At 48.5% G+C, this 17,524-nt stretch overlaps 2 protein-coding genes across 4 annotated transcripts; one reads left to right on the top strand and one right to left on the bottom strand.

The window, feature by feature from the left end:
* The first annotated feature begins 10 nt into the window (after positions 1-10).
* Positions 11-9,304, top strand: zgc:163098 (uncharacterized protein LOC100037380 homolog). Of its 2 annotated transcripts, XM_067256824.1 has the most exons (24): positions 11-78; positions 647-731; positions 817-928; positions 1,027-1,127; positions 1,230-1,297; positions 1,388-1,482; positions 1,622-1,686; positions 1,783-1,948; positions 2,067-2,272; positions 2,911-2,954; positions 3,881-3,985; positions 4,093-4,159; positions 4,252-4,424; positions 4,741-4,903; positions 5,016-5,095; positions 5,199-5,286; positions 5,380-5,508; positions 5,651-5,846; positions 5,931-6,014; positions 6,109-6,172; positions 6,538-6,688; positions 8,242-8,349; positions 8,466-8,680; positions 8,777-9,304. In XM_067256824.1, exons 2-24 carry the CDS (start codon positions 654-656, stop codon positions 8,901-8,903), a joined length of 2,685 nt encoding a protein of 894 aa, XP_067112925.1. In that variant the 5' UTR covers positions 11-78; positions 647-653; the 3' UTR covers positions 8,904-9,304. The 2 variants fall into 2 exon arrangements, with proteins under 2 accessions (XP_067112925.1, XP_067112926.1); XM_067256825.1 differs by lacking the exons at positions 11-78; positions 647-731; positions 817-928; ... (4 more) ...; positions 1,783-1,948; positions 2,911-2,954 and having other exon boundaries at positions 2,075-2,272.
* A 77-nt stretch (positions 9,305-9,381) lies between these two features.
* wdr44 (WD repeat domain 44) lies at positions 9,382-17,069 on the bottom strand. 2 transcript variants are annotated; one of them, XM_067256822.1, is made up of 20 exons: positions 16,516-17,069; positions 16,031-16,064; positions 15,662-15,739; positions 14,835-15,468; positions 14,358-14,500; positions 14,135-14,230; positions 13,862-13,998; positions 13,067-13,150; positions 12,842-12,948; positions 12,600-12,751; positions 12,319-12,457; positions 12,110-12,183; positions 11,819-11,935; positions 11,599-11,721; positions 11,221-11,412; positions 10,988-11,089; positions 10,787-10,902; positions 10,564-10,691; positions 10,324-10,458; positions 9,382-10,198 (listed from the first exon to the last, which is right to left on the bottom strand). In XM_067256822.1, exons 1-20 carry the CDS (start codon positions 16,590-16,592, stop codon positions 10,110-10,112), a joined length of 2,757 nt encoding a protein of 918 aa, XP_067112923.1. In that variant the 5' UTR covers positions 16,593-17,069; the 3' UTR covers positions 9,382-10,109. The 2 variants fall into 2 exon arrangements, with proteins under 2 accessions (XP_067112923.1, XP_067112924.1); XM_067256823.1 differs by having other exon boundaries at positions 12,119-12,183.
* Between the last annotated feature and the right edge of the window lie 455 nt (positions 17,070-17,524).

Below are 17,524 nucleotides of genomic sequence, written 5' to 3'. Positions count from 1 at the left end.
CATCATTTTTCCGCGATGTCCATTTTTGTCGTAATGAAAATGGTGGAGCAATAATAAACGCATTGAACACTTCTAAGGGTAAGAAATGTGAAACTTTCAGTCTAGTGCATAACCAGTGCATTTCGCATATTAGATGTAAAATAAACATGTACTAACGTGTTGGCTAGCTAACCAACGTTAGCTAATGAACACTAGCGGGCTAGCTAATGTGCTGCAAAGGCTTGCACTTCAGTGGCTAGCTAGCTAGCTAGCTAGTAGTAACTAGCCACCCTCGCTAGCTAGGCCACTCTTGCTCCTTTAGCCACAACCGTTTCATTGGATCCATTAACCTCAATGAAAGTCTAGGTTTGCGATGTAGTTAACAAAGTAAGAAGATAAACATCTTAATAATACAACAGTTAGCAACGGTCACTGTAAACAAACATCATAGTTATTGTGTGTGTGTGTGTATGTAGGTGTGTGTGTATGTATGTGTGTGTGTGTGTCTGTGCGTGTGAGAGAGAGACACACACATTGACAAACACAGAGAGAGTTACGGGTTGTACGTGTGCGTGTATTTGGCCTGCGAACGTGCGTCTGTGTCTGGGAGAAAATAACAGTTATTGGCATTATGGATCTGAAATATTGGTTATTATTTCTCTTCCAGACTGAGCATGGCAGACAAAAAAGGTAAACCTGTCAGTGTCAAAAGAAGTTTAACAAAGAAAGAACAAGAAGATCACAAGAAAAAGGTATGAAATCCTGAAATGGAGGCAATAATAAGAATGGTAACAATGCTTGCCTTATTTGTGTCTAAAATGTAAATGTCATTATCAGGAACAAGAAAAAGCAGCTGAAGTTTTTGAGGAATTCCTAGCATCGTTTGACACTAATGACAAGAGTGGGGTGAAAACCTTTGTTCGTGGAGGAATCGTGAATGCTACTAAAGGTGAGCAGAAATATTGCCTACCGGCTGGTCTGAGCATCTGCAACTGAGTTTCATCTCATGAATGCTGTTTTGTTGTTGTTTGTTGTTTGTTTTTACAGAAGAGGAAGCAGCAGAGGTGAAGAAGAACAAGCTTTACAGACCGTCCACCAAGTTTGTGCCACAGAATGTCTCACCTGTGCAATCCGATTTCCGAAGGCCTGTGAGTTTCCTTGGAAACACCCAGGTTGAACAAATGCGTTAAGCCTTTAAATTTAGTCTTTAATATCTGTACTCTTTAATATTTGTCAATGTTTGTTTACAGAATACTAAAAAGAAGACAGAGGAGAAGAAAAAGAGCAACCTTGAACTTTTTAAAGAAGAACTTAAACAGTATGTTATTTTATGGTCTCTGTTGTGTAATGTTATGTCTTGGTATGTGTTTTTTGCATGTTTGTTTTGAAAATAACAATCTTTTGTCAGAATACAAGAAGAGCGTGAAGAAAGGTACAAACGAAAGAAAAATGAACCTGGAGGTGGATATGGAGATGTGGAACTACCATTATCCCGTCGATCAAGTGAGATTTCAACCTGTCCCGCAGTGAAAATGGCTTGAAGCTTTAAATATGTACACATTTAGTCATTTAGCACACATTGGTTGTGTTGCACAAGTCCACTTTCAAGCTTCAATATGTCTCCTTCCAATGTTTCTATCAGTATTTGATGATGACCCAGCAGTGCCAAACACAACCAACCTTTACATTGGCTGCATTAATCCAAAGGTAAATCAAGGAAAATAACGAATTAATTATCCAGCATGTGTTTGAATGTTTTGGGGGGGGGGCGATTGTGCTAACATCACACCCATGATACCTCAGATGAATGAGGAGATGCTCTGCAAAGAGTTTGGCAAGTACGGCCCGCTGGCGAGCGTGAAGATCATGTGGCCTCGCACGGACGAGGAGCGCACCAGAGTCACCAACAGAGGCTTTGTGGCCTTCATGACCAGGAAAGACGCTGAGCGAGCTCTGGCTGCACTCGACGGTGAGCCTTTACAAACGCTTTACGAAATACACCCTTTATGTCTGTAACGCCGCGTGTTCAGTCAGTCGGGTTATAACGGAGTCCTAATGGAGCCTTTTTTGTTTGTTTGTTGCCACAGGTAAAACAGTTATGGGTTTCGAAATGAAACTGGGATGGGGGAAAGCGGTTCGGATCCCTCCCCAGCCTCTCTACACGCCCATAGGGGTTCTCAAAATGGCCACTCCTCCACCCCCTTCTGGTCTGCCCTTTAATGCTCAGCCCAGAGATCGCTTCCGTAACGACTTCACCAAGCCCTGGGGCAGGTCGAAGGAGGAGTTTGACAAGGTACCATCCTCTTTACTCTAGGGTGTGTGCATGGCTCTCTGAAACATGTCTTTTTTATTCTGTAGTAAAGACCCGTGGTAAAGTGTGAGGAGTGTCTAACCTAGCAGCTATACATTTATCACAGAATGACCAAACTGGACTTAAAAGTTTGACCTGGAATTCAGAATTGCTCACAGATCCATGAGCTAAAGGCTGGATCAGTCCTTGGCATCACCGTTCTGTTTCACATTTTCTGTTTTGTTTCAGTCCAGTTGGTTTGTCCTGTGGTAGGTGTATAGATTTATTTTATGAATTCATTCTCAGCACTAGAAAGCTCACGTTTTCAGTTTAGGGAAAAGCAATGTGTACAATTCCAGAGGTGTTTGACTCAACCTGTGTTATGACGTAGTTTACCAGTGCATTACGTAATCCCAATAGCTGTAACTATAATGGAGGGTGGGATTATTTTGTATATAAAATAGTATGAAAAGGGTGTGCTATGTAGTACTGTGTCGAACAAGACATTTTCCCCCATTCAGAAATAGTTGTAGCTTTTAATGCTGTAGTCGTTTTCTATGCTGTATGTATCCTGCAGTGTTTCACCTGTATTTATACTCACTCTTTCATATCTTCACTATTTGATTTGACTTCACGAACAGACTCTGTCCGAAGCCGTAGTCAAAGTGGTTATCCCAACAGAAAGGTACACACTCTCTATCCATTCTTACTACTGCTCCTTACGACTGACCAGCCCTTCTCACACAGCTGTGTTAGTGAACAGCGGCTCTGCAGCTCCACTGTTCCTGTGTACACAGTATGTTAGCAGCAGCAAGACCCAGGGGCCTAAGTCCTACACCTGGCCTGGACTAATGGGAGTTGACAGGGCAGCGTACAGTGTAACCATCTTCATGTGCTTCTTAGTGTGTAGATGTGTTTTAACTGGTCTGCATCAAGCCATTGTCAAAGGGTCTTATTGGCGACATGGCGTCTGTTCAAGGCATTGGGAATCCCTGTGTATTAGGACTGCAAACACCTTCTGACTTATAGAGAGGCTCCTGGCCTCGTTATAGATAACATCCATTAAGTCTTGTATAGTATATACAGTATAAACATATAGTTAGGGAATTAGAAATGATATTAGTTTGGCATGGCCAGAGCTTGCATTCATAATTGAGTGCTGAACTCTGCAAGCATCAGCATCAACCATGGCTAACATCCAAGTTGGTTGAGACACTGCAGACAGATACAGCAAGAAGGCAGATGGATTATTTTGATCAATTTCCGTAGCATCTTATCGTAGTAAGTAACGCTGTCACCATCACTAACAGTGCCACTCTGATTCAATCCAAACAATGATTTAGGGACAGAAGGGGGAATCAATTTGCAATACTGGTAGAGACACATGACATGAGCTGTAACACTGCATGTGGGCTTGTTTTTAGTATAGATGCTCATTAGGTATTTACGTCTATTCTCTGTATACAAACACACAACAGTGAGGCTTCTATCAGGCTGTGACAGTGAGAGTTGAGGGACAGCGATCCCTTGGTACATGGCTTTGTGTTTCACAAACCAGACCGAAGCTCTAGGAGGTTCGAGCCTCTGATCAACTCTGCTTCTACTCCACAGGAATCTGTTGGGCCTCATTCACCGGATGATAGAGTTTGTGGTGCGTGAGGGGCCAATGTTTGAAGCCATTATCATGAGCAAAGAGAAGAACAGCCCAGACTTCCGGTACGGTCTTCTCTCTCTCCTCTCGCTCTTCTCCGATGTTGACCGTTTCACACCTGGCCAAAAAATGTGTACACCCATCTGATATCTATTGATTGTTTTATTTTTAGCTTCCTGTTTGACAACAAGAGCCAAGATCACGTGTACTACCGCTGGAAACTGTACTCCATTCTCCAGGTAGGTTCTTTCTCCCTGCCTCTCTCCTCCTCGGTGAGGACCCCATATCCCTGTCCTGCCTCACACCCGTTCCTCTGTCCCCCCCTCCCCAGGGCGAGTCCCCCAGCGAGTGGAGGACCACGGACTTCCGAATGTTCCGGGGGGGCTCCATCTGGAGGCCCCCCCTGCTGAACCCCTATCTCCACGGAGACGAGGAGGGGGCGGAGGAGGACGAGGCCGCGTCCCAGGAAGAGGAGGAGCTGAAGAAGGGGCAGCTGAAGGCTGAGTGAGTGCCCTCTGCTGGAGTGGGAGGGAGCGCTCAGGGACGCTCGCGTGTCCACACAATTTACATTTTTCACATTTTGGTCATTTAGCAGACGCTCTTATCCAGAGCTCTTATCTTTACGCTCTTATCCAGAGCGACTTACAGTAAGTACAGGGACATTCCCCCCCGAGGCAAGTAAGGTTAAGTGCCTTGCCCAAGGACACAAAGTCATTTTGCACGAACCGGCAAACTTCTGAGTAAAAGCCCGATTCCCTAACCGCTCAGCCATCTGACTGTGAACCTTGTCGAGACCGTCGTTCTGTGTTTGCACCCCCAGACACAGAGAGAGGCTGGAGACCCTGCTGAGGGGGCTTAGTCCTCGGAGGGATGAGGTTGGCGACGCAATGCTGTTCTGCCTGGAGAGGGCAGAGGCTGCAGAGGAGGTGGTGGGCTGTATCGCTGAATCACTCTCTCTTCTCCAAACGCCCTTGCAGAAGAAGGTAGATTTTGACAGCTCTTTTATCACACCAAGTCTCGTTCCTGTTGATTTCCCTGTTCGGGACTTAAGCTACATCATGCACCTCTCACTAACATCTATATTTACTCCTTCAGATTGCCAGATTATATCTGGTGTCAGACATCTTATACAACTCCTGTGCCAAGGTTTCCAATGCCTCCTATTATCGCAAATTGTAAGTTTAAGCTGTCATGTATTTCCCCGGACTACATATTTAATTCATATTGTGGTATGGTTGTATTATTACTAAATTTTGCATGCCTTTGCCTTCTTTTCAGCTTTGAGACAAAGTTGCCACAGATATTTGGGGACATTAGTGAAGCCTACAGGAACATCCAAGCCAGACTGCAAGCTGAACAGTTCAAGGTAAGCAGTGGTTATCCGTCTGACAGGTCCTGACTATTGACTTTCACAGCGCAAATCTGTTCCCATGCATCTGTGTTTGTCTTTCCTCCTCAGCAAAAGATAATGTGCTGCTTCAGGGCCTGGGAAGACTGGGCCATCTACCCCGAGTCCTACCTGATCCAGCTGCAGAACATCTTCCTGGGTCTGGTGAAAGCCGGAGAGGAGGTGATCGTCCGACCAGAGGTGAGCACGACCACGCCCTACCGTCCTCCATAGATGCCCACTGAAGTGACAGCACCCAGTGCGGCGGTGACCAGCCTGTAGCTGTGGGCAGGCATGAGAGGGAGAGAGAGAGGGTGGTGACTGCTTTCCCTCCCTCCCCCAGGTGGAGTCCCCTGACCTGGACGGAGCTCCGTTGGACGGGCTGGCGCTAGACGGAGCCCCCCTGGACGGAGCCCCCCTGGATGACCTGGACGGCTGCCCCCTGGGCTGGGACCCCTCCTCCCTGGACGGGGTTCCTGTGGACGACATAGACGGGGTGCCCCTGGGGGTCCCCATAGATGACATTGATGGAATGCCTCGTAGGTTCACCTTCCGTCGCGTACAAATGAAGGCCTTTTAAAGTGTGGTGTGGGCTTGATTCGAGTTCTGTTTGCCTCTTCCAGTGGACGACAGCAGAAACGCCCTTCACTCCAAGGTGGCTCTTTCTAAGTGGGAGAGGGTGGATGATGCTGAGGCTTTGCCCCTAGGTACCGTGCTGGAAACCCCTGTATTCATCTGTACTGATCCTTTTCAGCTGTTCCCATCCCACAGCCTGGTTAATCCTGCCTCTTCCTCTTCCAGCCAAGACTGAATCGAAATGGGACACCGTGGGCGAGCGAGACTCTGGGGATGAAAGGAATGCAAGGTGGGTAGCGTTTGCTTTCTCTTCGGGGAGTCAGGTGGCAGGAGTCAGGTGGCTGAGCGGTGAGGGAGTCGGGCTAGTAATCTGAAGGTTGCCAGTTCGATTCCCAGCCGTGCCAAATGACGTTGTGTCCTTGGGCAAGGCACTTCACCCTACTTGCTTCGGGGGGAATGTCCCTGTACTTACTGTAAGTCGCTCTGGATAAGAGCGTCTGCTAAATGACTAAAAATGTAAATGTTAAATGTTCACCTCTAGGCAGACATGTACACCAAAGAGTCTGTCCAGCAGATGGCCTTCCTTTAGTAAATCTGAATGACATGAACACATGAATATACGTGAATCTAATGACCCTGTTATGTCTCTGACAGTGGTAACACCAAGGATGGGGACAGGGATTCGGAGGAGGACAGCAGCGACGACTCGTCCAGTCCATCCAAGTACGACAGCGTCGACTTCAAGAGCTCGCTGAGCAGCTTCCAGATGTCCGAGAGCAAGAGGAGCCGACTGCGGGAGCTGGAGGCAAGCATACACCTCCACACCCTACACCTCCACACCCTACACCTCCACACCCTACACCTCCACACCCTACACCTCCACACCCTACACCTCCACACCACACCCTACACCTCCACACCCTACAGCTACACCTCCACACCCTACACCTCCACACCCTACACCTCCACACCCTCCACACCCTACACCTCCACACCCTACACCTCCACACCCTCCACACCCTTCACACCCTACACCTCCACACCCTACACCTCCACACCCTACACCTCCACACCCTACACCTCCACACCCTCCACACCCTACACCTCCACACCCTACACCTCCACACCCTACACCTCCACACCCACACCCTCCACACCCTACACCTCCACACCCTACACCTCCACACCCTACACCTCCACACCCTACACCCCCACACCCTACACCCCCACACCCTACACCCTACACCTCCACACCCTACACCTCCACACCCTACACCTCCACACCATACACCCCCACACCCTACACCCCCACACCCTACACCTCCACACCCTACACCTCCACACCCTACACCTCCACACCCTACACCCCCACACCCTACACCTCCACACCCTACACCTCCACACCCTACACCTCCACACCCTACACCTCCACACCCCCACACCTCCACACCCCCACACCCTACACCTCCACACCCTACACCTCCACACCCTACACCTCCACACCCTACACCTCCACACCCTACACCTCCACACCCTCCACACCCTACACCTCCACACCCTACACCTCCACACCCTACACCTCCACACCCTCCACACCCACGCCCTCCACACCCTACACCTCCACACCCTACACCTCCACACCCTACACCTCCACACCCTACACCTCCACACCCTCCACACCCTACACCTCCACACCCTACACCTACACACCCTACACCTCCACACCCTACACCTCCACACCCTCCACACCCTACACCTCCACACCCTACACCTCCACACCCTACACCCCCACACCCTACACCCCCACACCCTACACCCTACACCTCCACACCCTACACCTCCACACCCTACACCTCCACACCATACACCCCCACACCCTACACCCCCACACCCTACACCTCCACACCCTACACCTCCACACCCTACACCCCCACACCCTACACCTCCACACCCTACACCTCCACACCCTACACCCCCACACCCTACACCTCCACACCCTACACCTCCACACCCCCACACCTCCACACCCCCACCTCCACACCCTACACCTCCACACCCTACACCTCCACACCCTACACCTCCACACCCTACACCTCCACACCCTCGGCCCCCACACCCTACACCTCCACACCCTACACCTCCATACCCTACACCTCCACACCTCCACACCCTACACCTCCACACCCCCTCCCTCTCTCCCCCGGCCCTGCCACCTCAGCCCCCGATAACGCACCCGACCTGTTTTGTAGTGTTTCCCACCACACGCCCATCGACTCGTATTCAACTCTTGTAGGGAGTTCTATTGCATTGGTTCTGCCACCACAAACGGCCTGATGTGTAGATTCTCGCCTTCCACAGGTGAAGGTTATGAAGTTCCAAGATGAGCTGGAGTCAGGGAAGAGACCCAAGAAGTCTGGCAACTTGCAACAACAGGTGGCCACGTACAGGAACAAGCTGCTGCAGAAGGTGAGTCTCTGCTGCTGCTGCTACAATACACTCCACACCACACCTTTAGAAAGTGTTTGAAATCAAAACTATAACTCCCATCCTCCTCTCTGTTCTGGGCTGCGTGGCTCCTGAAGGAGTTCGACAAGGACGACCAGGAGAAGAAAGAAAGGTCGGCACAGAAGTCTAAAGAACGCTCCAAGAAGGAGGAGCGGAGGGACAAGGTGGAGGAGAGCGGGAAAGGACGAGACAGAGAGACACGCCGAAGAAGTCAAGACCGGGACAGAAGCAGGGGGCGGAGTAAAGACTCGGAGGAGAGGACTCAGAAGTACAGAGGCGACTCCCCCTCCAAGTAAGTCCAGGGCTTTATACTGCTGTGTCCTTTCTGTGAGCGCTGTCCTGTGTGTGGGCATTGACGCGTTCCCTCTCCCTCCTTCCTGTCCAACAGAACAAAGTCCAAGTCGCCCAAAAGGTCAAAGAGGTCACGGTCGCCCTCGCCTGCCAGGAAGGTGTGGCGGTCAAGTTCCCGCTCGCCACACCGCTCCCACAAAAAGACGAAGAAGAGCAAACACTGATCCTCAGCCTTGGACCTCACACACCCTCCCCCTCCTGCCCACCTCTAGCTCTGAGGCAGCCAGGCAACACCATGGACTGGCCCTTCACTGAGGCAGAGCCACATGCTTCTCTCCCACAATACCTTTGGACTGGCTCTCCAGACCGACTGACAGCTGTTTGTTCTCCCTCCTGTACCCATTTCCTGACTGGTCCAGTCAAGAGTTGGCACATTTTTGTATGATGAAGTTTGAACATTATTTGTACAGTTTTGTTTTATTGCTTGTTTGTAAACTCCATTCAGTCAGTTTATTGCTACCAGTCCCTGAGATTTCACGATAAATCCCTCTTGGTGATGTCTGTGTTGTCCAGATTCCAGTTTGGTAATTGGAAAGTCTAATAAATGAAAGATCTCCACTCCTGAGGTTATTTGTCCTCAGGTACCTTTCATCTAAACTTGGAAATCATAACAGGGAATCAAGAGCATTTCATGCAATATAACACTTTTTTTTAACTTTATTACTGTTAAGTGAATCAAAATGTTAAAATCAGTGGTTCCATTTATTTTCATACCAAACACCAACAAAGAAATGAAAAACAATTTCTAACAAGTAAGTTGAGTGCTAACCGTTGAACAATTATTACAGTGTCATGTTTTGCGTCAAGGATTGCTGAGAAGGGCGTCTGGAAAAGCTGTGAGCTTTCGCGGTGCGATACAGTGTGCCCTTTACACTCTGACAAGCACACAGAGGGCTCAGTGTCTCTCAATCATCCACCTCATCCTGCTTATTGGTTAAGGTTCATGTTCTGCTCCAGTAACACACAGACAATGTTTTACAGGCCCCCATCTAAGGTGCACAAGTATTCATGTAAAAAAAAAAAAAAGGAAACATAAAAAAACAAGAAATGACAGGATATCAACGAGTTGCTTCTTCCATTTCCAGTCCTCTTCCATAACCCCCCCCCCCCCCCCCCCATGTACGTCCTCCTTTTCGTCCTCCTCCACATTGACACGTTCCTCTACGCTGGGTCACTGTTCTCTTGAGGATGACAGGCGATCGATCCTCCAAGAGCACTCACCGGTAGGGGGACGCTAGTTTGGAAGTGCTGGCAGCAGGTAGCTCTGCGTCCATGGTGGGGCTTCACTGTACACACACACACAAACGTACTGACGGGTCCATATGTGAGTTCCGGCGGAAGGCTATGCCTCGACGTGGCCTTTTAAGAGCTCAGTACTTCTTGACGTTGATGAAAACTTTGATGGCGCCGGTGAAGTCGGCAGAGAGCAGGACCTCTGTGTGATCAGTCTTCAGGGCTCCTGAGGAGGACAGGGGAAACCAGGGTCACTACGGATGACTGATCCCACTTTCTATTCTCTTGATTACAGCACAGTCAATACATTAATGGTCTTGAGAAGGAAGTGATGGATTCACCAACCCCTACCTGAGGGAATGGTCTCAGAGTCTGTGGAGTCCAGGCTCTTGCACTCAGCATCGGGCTTTTCTGCCCCGGCCTCCTGCGGAACGATCAGGCCAGGGTGGGGCGCAAAGATGGCTGATGTGACAACTGCATTGTGGGCTAAAAAAAAAACGGAGAGAGAAGGATGAAGAGGTGGGGAACTGAGATGGGATCAGGTTTCCTCAGTGCGAGCCAGTCGAACTCCACAGAACTCTATCCAGTTACCTTTAATGCCCTCCCAGAAGTCGTTTCGGTCTCGCCGTACTGAGGTGAACTTGCTCAGGTCGTGGTAGGTGCTCCAGATGTACACATACTTGTCCTCTGAACCGCTCACAATGAAGGAGTAGTCGTGGCTGCAGGAGAGAGAGAGAGAGCGAGATTATCAGCCCAGGTGAACACTCACTCTGGGTGACACCCATGACCTGAGTGAAGAGGAAACTGTTCCCACCTGAAGCTGGCCTTGATCTGACTGCTGCTGTTGACGTAGCCCTTGTACTTCATGGACAGAGACAGGTCCCTCAGGTCGTACAGGCGGATCCTGGAGTCATTCGACGTCACCAAAATCTGCAGGATAAAAATCATTTGTCACCAACTGTCTGTCGTGTTTAAGAGCCGTGTTTGGTGGAGGACACGGGGGGAGCGGACACACCTTGTTCTCTCCAGGGAGAGGCTCTATGCCGGTGATTTTGCGTCCGACTCGGTTTCTTCCTCTGGTGGACCGGACGTGAATCTGGGTGTGGTACTTCAGGCGCTGGGAAAGAAACACACCAAACAAATGGTCAACCAGAATGAATGGCGCTCAAGGAAGTCGAGACCAGTTTAAACCTCCTTCTGCAGCACCTGGAAACAGCAGAGCGATGGACAGGGGGCGGTGCTAGGTACCTCTGTGTCGTAGAAGATGCAGCGCCCGTCGTAGGTCCCGATGACTGCATACTTCCCGTTTTGGCAGAAGTTGGCAGCAGTGATGAGGCGCGTCTGGCCGTCCACCTCGTTCCACAGCGCCACCTTCTTGTCTGGAATGTTCCAGAGACGCAGCTTCCCATCCAGAGAGCCGCTCAGGAAGTACCTGTCATCCTGCGCCAGGCCACACATTTACAACAGTCAAACAGAGATGACTTCCAAACAAATAAACAAGGGACATAAGATAACATTGAACTTATTCGTATACGGTTATACGTAATATAGAAGCATTTATAGACAAGCTGCAGAACATAAGGAGAAATGTCTTTGGTGAGTGGCAGAGCCATACAAGGCCCTTACTCTGGGATGGAAGGCGATGGCTGTGACAAAGTCAATGTGCTGGAAGCAGCATAGACACTCTCTCCTGGATATGTGCCACAGTCTAACCGTCTTGTCCATGGAAGAGGAGAGCAGGAAGTAGTTCTGGAATCACAGGAACAATACAGGGAAACATGAGGACCCGTGTGTGAGCGAATGAGGAAGGGGAGGATGAGGATGGGATGGGACCGTGAACTCTGACCTTTGACCAAGACAGGTCCAGCAGGTCAGCCGTGTGACCTTTGTACTTGCAGAAGGGGACTTGGCGGAAGGGGGCATTCCTGTCCTCTGTGTCAGGGTCCTCTGGAACACTGCTCATCTAGAAAAACACACAACGCACCCCGAGGTCTTACCCAACCGAACACACTGGGTGGAAAATAACATTCCCAGCCAAGCCCTCATCAACGAACAAAGGGCCTGTGTAACTAGGAGGCTGCAGGTTGCACAGATGAACCTCTGATGAGCCTCTGGTAGCATAGAGACTTGTCCTAACCTGACTCACCCCACCGTCTGTGTCGGACTTGGAGGAGCACAAGCTTTCCTGAGAGGGAGAGGGCGACACACGACCTGGGAGGGACACAACAGGGGGAGGTGCCCTGTTAAAAACCTGCTGAACATGCCTTCCTATTGACGTCAACGGCAGGCACGATGCAAAAGCTCAAAGAGCTCAGCTTTGGATGAACTGAAAGTAACGGGATTTACCTTCCGTGTTGTACTTTATCCTCATGTTGTTGAAGTAGTCAAAGGCATTTTTCAGGACCCAGATTCTTACCACGTTATCTTGGCCTGCTGTGGCCAGCAGCCTGCCACAGTGAGAGAACTTCATGGTCCACACTGCACCCTGCGTGCACGGGAGAGGTGGTGGGTTTACTGGGGTTCATACAGACACAGCCTCACATTCATGAGGAAACATACAAACATCAGGCATCCTTGTGGCCTGTTGTTCACAGTAAACATCTGCTAGACCAGAGCCCATGTCTCACCATGTGCTCTCCACTCAGATCCTGGACCACCTTGACCTGGTCAAAGTCAAAGGGGCCCTTGAAGCTGTGGGCTGCCTTAAACTTGGCAGGTCTGGTGTAGGGCATGCCCTCGTCATCGCTGGAGGAGGGGTCGTCCTGGTCTGTGTGAAAGACTGAAACAAGCCTGTAATGAGCGACCGTCCACAGACACCTCACAGCGACGAACGGAGACTTGCGCATACAGCCTTGGAGGGTTCACCTACCTTCATCACGGACACTCTTCACCTTGTTGACTGCCTTCTCCCCGTACTCCTCCGCTAAGTGCTTGGCCCTCTTCACAGACTTGCCCAGAAACTTCTTCAGTTGTGTACTGGAGGGGAGGGGGGTGGTGGGGGGGGGGGGGGGTGGAAAGAGCCGGGATGAGATGACAAAACTATGACTCACTTTCCATTAGAGAGAGAAGCAAACATGGCCGCTCCAGATCTTACGTCTTCTGCTTTAACTTGCCCCCGTCGGTGTCTGTGAGCGGAGCCTGAGCCTTGTCGTCGTCATCTGACTGTGCTGCGTCATTGCTGAGAGGGAAAACAACACAAAAGACACAATACGACTCAGGAAAATGTTCCAAGCAGGCCTCACAACTAACTTTTTTTCCCCCTCACTGTCCCAGTACCGTCCTGAAGTGCAAAATGAACCGTCCCAAACTGAGCTTGACCAGTCCCAACATGTAAATTCTTGTGTTTTTGCATTTTGACATTCTGACATGGGTCTAGGTTATTTGCAACACTATTTCAGTAATCCATCCAGTCGTGGGGCTCAAATCAATGTCTGAATTACAATATGAATACATACACAATAGAATACACTATTTTCTTTCTTGTTTCGCGATGGGGCTAACATAATTCCTGGTGTGGGTTTAGTAAAAAATAAAAATATAAATAAAAAATAAAATATAAAATCGTTATGTATAAACAGTTTCATCTATACACCAGTCTTTTAAAAACTGAGAACACAGGGGGAACCGATTTCTTTGGAGGCCTGAGGAAAGTGGCCCCCCCCCGTATATTACAGTCTGGCCATTTATAAAGCAATACAGTGATGCTGGCGATGTATCTATGTGTATCTAAGTGTTTAGTGAATTCTGCTCATCCTATTCTATTCTTTACTCACAGTTGTTCGAATGAACATGCAAAGGACTGCTGTACTTAATAATAAATGTGATTGAAACACATGAATAATATATGTCGAGACCCATTAAGACGTGAGGCAATGAGAGAGTTGCTCACGTGATGTACTCCTTGGTCCTCCTCATGATGTGAAGGGTGAGAGGGTTGATCCCTGTGGGTAGCTTCTCCTCCGCCTGGATCAGAGGGATCTCCTCCCCAGTGTCCAGGTTCTTGATCATTACACTCGCCAGGATTTCCTGTTAGATGTCACCAGACGCCCAAACAGGACAAGGTGAAAGGTCTACGTTCCCCAGAATGACATGGTATGATGGAAATGTCTTCAGAGTGGCTCATGGGTAGATGGGTGGGGGAGGATCATACAGGGCCCTTTACCTCATCGGTCAGCTCTCTACCAGAGTCGGATCGTGGGCGCTGAGGACCTGGAGTGTCCCCCCCACTGGCAGAAGAAGCTGGCTCGTCCTCATTTTCCTAAAGGCGAAAAGAAACACTATTATTAATTCTCTCACAATACTAATCGGGACTGTTAGAAGGTTATTTTTTATTTTTTTACTTTCTAGGGAACAGCCAGTGGTTGCGTATGGTGTGTCTCACTGACCTGTGCTGTCACCACCTTGTCCCCACTGGTGGCACTGGCCAGGTCCAGAGAGTGCTGCAGGTCCTTGGTGATGCTCCTCACGGTGCTGCTGGGAGACACCAGACCCAGCGGCTCCATCGCTTCAGCTGGCTCAGCCGCACACACTGGCAAGCAGGGGGCAACGGTTAACTGACTGTTAATAAACTAGTATTACATTTACGAGTATTCTTTTAGCAGACACTTTTATCCAAAGCGACTTACAAGAAACAGCTTTACAAAAAGTGCATAGGTCAAACAGTATAACACTGGTATAAAAATAATCTACTGATGTGGGGGTAAATGTTCTTACTGGCCACATGGAATGTGTCTTTGTGTCCGGCCACATGTTCTATGTAGTTTTCCAGACCCCAAAAGAACAATTCAAACACGCACTTATCAGCTTGTGTACACTTGACTTTGTGCTTTTGTGCTGCTGTAGTCAAACACAGTGTTATTTACCTTCAAGGCCGGTTGGCCTCATAGTCTCCTGGGACTTCTTGCTGGGTGGCAGCGCCGGGCGGGATGGGGGAGGGGGTCTTGGAGGAGGAGCCCCGCTGGGAGGGGGTGGGCGTGAAGGTGGGGGCTTCTTGGTGCTGGCCACAATGTCAGGTTCTACAGTGAACTGCCGTGGGGGTTTGGATGGTCCAGAGTGGTCTGACTCGGCTGGTTTGTGGTCCAGGATATCTGCCGGTCTGTGCTCCCTGTCTCCATCTGCAGCCACCCGGGGAAGGTCTGGCAGGTCTGGTAGTTCTGGCTGATTCTGGCCCAGGGCACTAGTGATGTCTGGAGGCTGGGCATGCTCCTGTGACCCAGACGCTGAGCTCGCTGGGACAGCCATGGAACAGGCCCCCTGCAGCTCTGCCTCTTCCTGTGGCTGTTCGGGGCTCCTCCCTGCAGGCTGAGGCTCCACAGCGGCACAGTCTGGCTCCCCGGTAACCATCTGGGGTTCCACAGGAGCTTCAGGCATCACGACGGCTGGGCTTGCATTCCTCAGCTCTGACTCTGGGCTTGTGTCAACATCTTTCTCGCCCAACGGCAGAGCCTCCCCTGCACCACTCTCCTTTTGGCTTTCCTCAATAATACTGTCGATGATCTAGGAGAAATAGATGATCCAGAACAGGGTCTATCCTTATACGTCTTTCAATGTTGTTAATGGAATAAAACATTTTTACTATAAAGAATTTACAATAAAAAGAGGAAATTATTATCACATTACTATTCACTGCACCAAGATCACAAGGCTGTGTGAGAATGTGGATTAGACAGTAAGAAAAGGGGATTGGTACCTGAAGGGAATCATCCTGACTCGTCTCAGGTAGGACAGGCCCAACAGTTGCATCTTGTGGTGGATTTTCTACCTGACCCTTTAAACAGGTGCAGAAAGACTTACAATGAATTCAATCTATGTACTGCAGCCTTCATATTTATATATTGATAAACTTGCTACCCTGTTCTGGACATTGAATAGGCCTCTCACAAAAACGAAAACAACTAGTAGTAGAGCTGTGTTTTTTGTTAACTTTAACCTCAATAAAACTCCAAATGGCAATCTTAATTAATGATTAAACAAAAAAAGCATCACTTTTCACTTTAGTCATGCAAAAAATGGATATGGAGAAGAACGTGCAGGGCTGTCAGCGCAAAGAATGACATACCTTGGTTGAAGGAAGGACAAACTTAGCAGGAGACCTAAACATTTAAGGCAGTCATTTAGTCACCATAACACTCGCAGACAAAATGCAAATGTTGTGGTCTGGCATAATTGTAACCTGTAAATTAGGTGTACGTTACAAATTGTTTCAAGAAATTAATTAAAGGACTCGAATTGCCTGTTTACACTTGCCTACCTGTGCTAAGACGTTAACTCACAGGCAAGATACTGTCGAATAGAATGACCATACTCGTTTTACAAAACAAGTTAACATAAATGTCGATGAAGAGGTTTATTTTCACTTGTACTTCACTACTAGGATAGGGGGTCGGTTAGTGTTGTCAAATAAGGTTTGCTAATACAGGAAGTACTAGCCTGCAAGCTAACATATGTTGTTAATCACAGCAACTACCGTTAACAGAACACAAAAATGACAACGTTATCGTTAAAAAATCACACAGACAATGCTCAATTTCGATAGCTACTTACACTTTGGGAGAGGGGGTGAAATGTACGTCTTCGGGTGCATCGTAGAATTCTTCTGTATCACTTGTATCTGACGCCATACTAGCAATCTTTTTATTCTACAATACAAGCTAGCTTGACAGCTAGCTAATTGGATACATGCAATTTGAAAAGCAATGGCCTGTCTGAGTCTGATTCGAAAATCTTGAAATCGTCTGATCTGACTGAGTACTGAGAAGCTACATACAGCAATTAAAGGTTGTAACACAAACTGCAATCTATGGCTAGACTATACTCAGAAGCAGCGAAGCGCTAGCTGGCTATGCTACGTAAGGTAGCAAGCTATCTGGATCCAGTACCACCACAACAAAGTTGTTTGAAATAATTTAGACTTGCTACTTGACACTGTACACTCTGCTTATAACGGATGCCCATAACCAAAATATTATTGTAAGAGGTCCGCAACAAATACAAATGTAGAGACAATGGACAAATAATCAGAACATATTAGCAAGTTTAGCATCTCTGCTGGTGCTTGGGCTGTGGCTTAGCTTGTGAACGTAGCCTAGCTAGCTAGAGCTAAACCTACTTGTTTTAGCTTGTTAGAACTACGCGAGAGTTGAGTTGACAGCTTGTCGCTGGCTCTTCCTCCATAGGGTTAGGGTTAGGTAGGCGTTACAGAGAATGTCTAGGCGTTCCTTCTTTTTGTCTTTTTTTTTTATCTTGCATTGTGGAGCATTGCTGCCATCAGATGGTGAACTTAGGTTTTTCAGGCTACTGTATTTGTAAATGTCATTAATGTGGCCAAATAAAAATGAGAGGATAAACTTACAATGACAAGACTCACTGACAGGACAACAAAAAGTAAAGCTTTGAATGTTTAGGATTTTTTGTAGGCTACTATAGTTGATTAGAACTATATTTCCCACTTCCATCTGGAACTGTTTCCAAAAATTAACATTTTCCTAAGTTTCTGATTGAGGTGGTGGTGGTTAGCTTGCTAGTACACAAATCAGAGTGGCAGTGCGAGGTT

The sequence above is a fragment of the Osmerus mordax genome, chromosome 19, assembly GCF_038355195.1.
Source record: "Osmerus mordax isolate fOsmMor3 chromosome 19, fOsmMor3.pri, whole genome shotgun sequence".
NCBI lineage: Eukaryota > Metazoa > Chordata > Actinopteri > Osmeriformes > Osmeridae > Osmerus > Osmerus mordax.
Note: the sequence above shows the minus strand (reverse complement) of the source record. Positions and strands in the feature narration are given on the sequence as shown.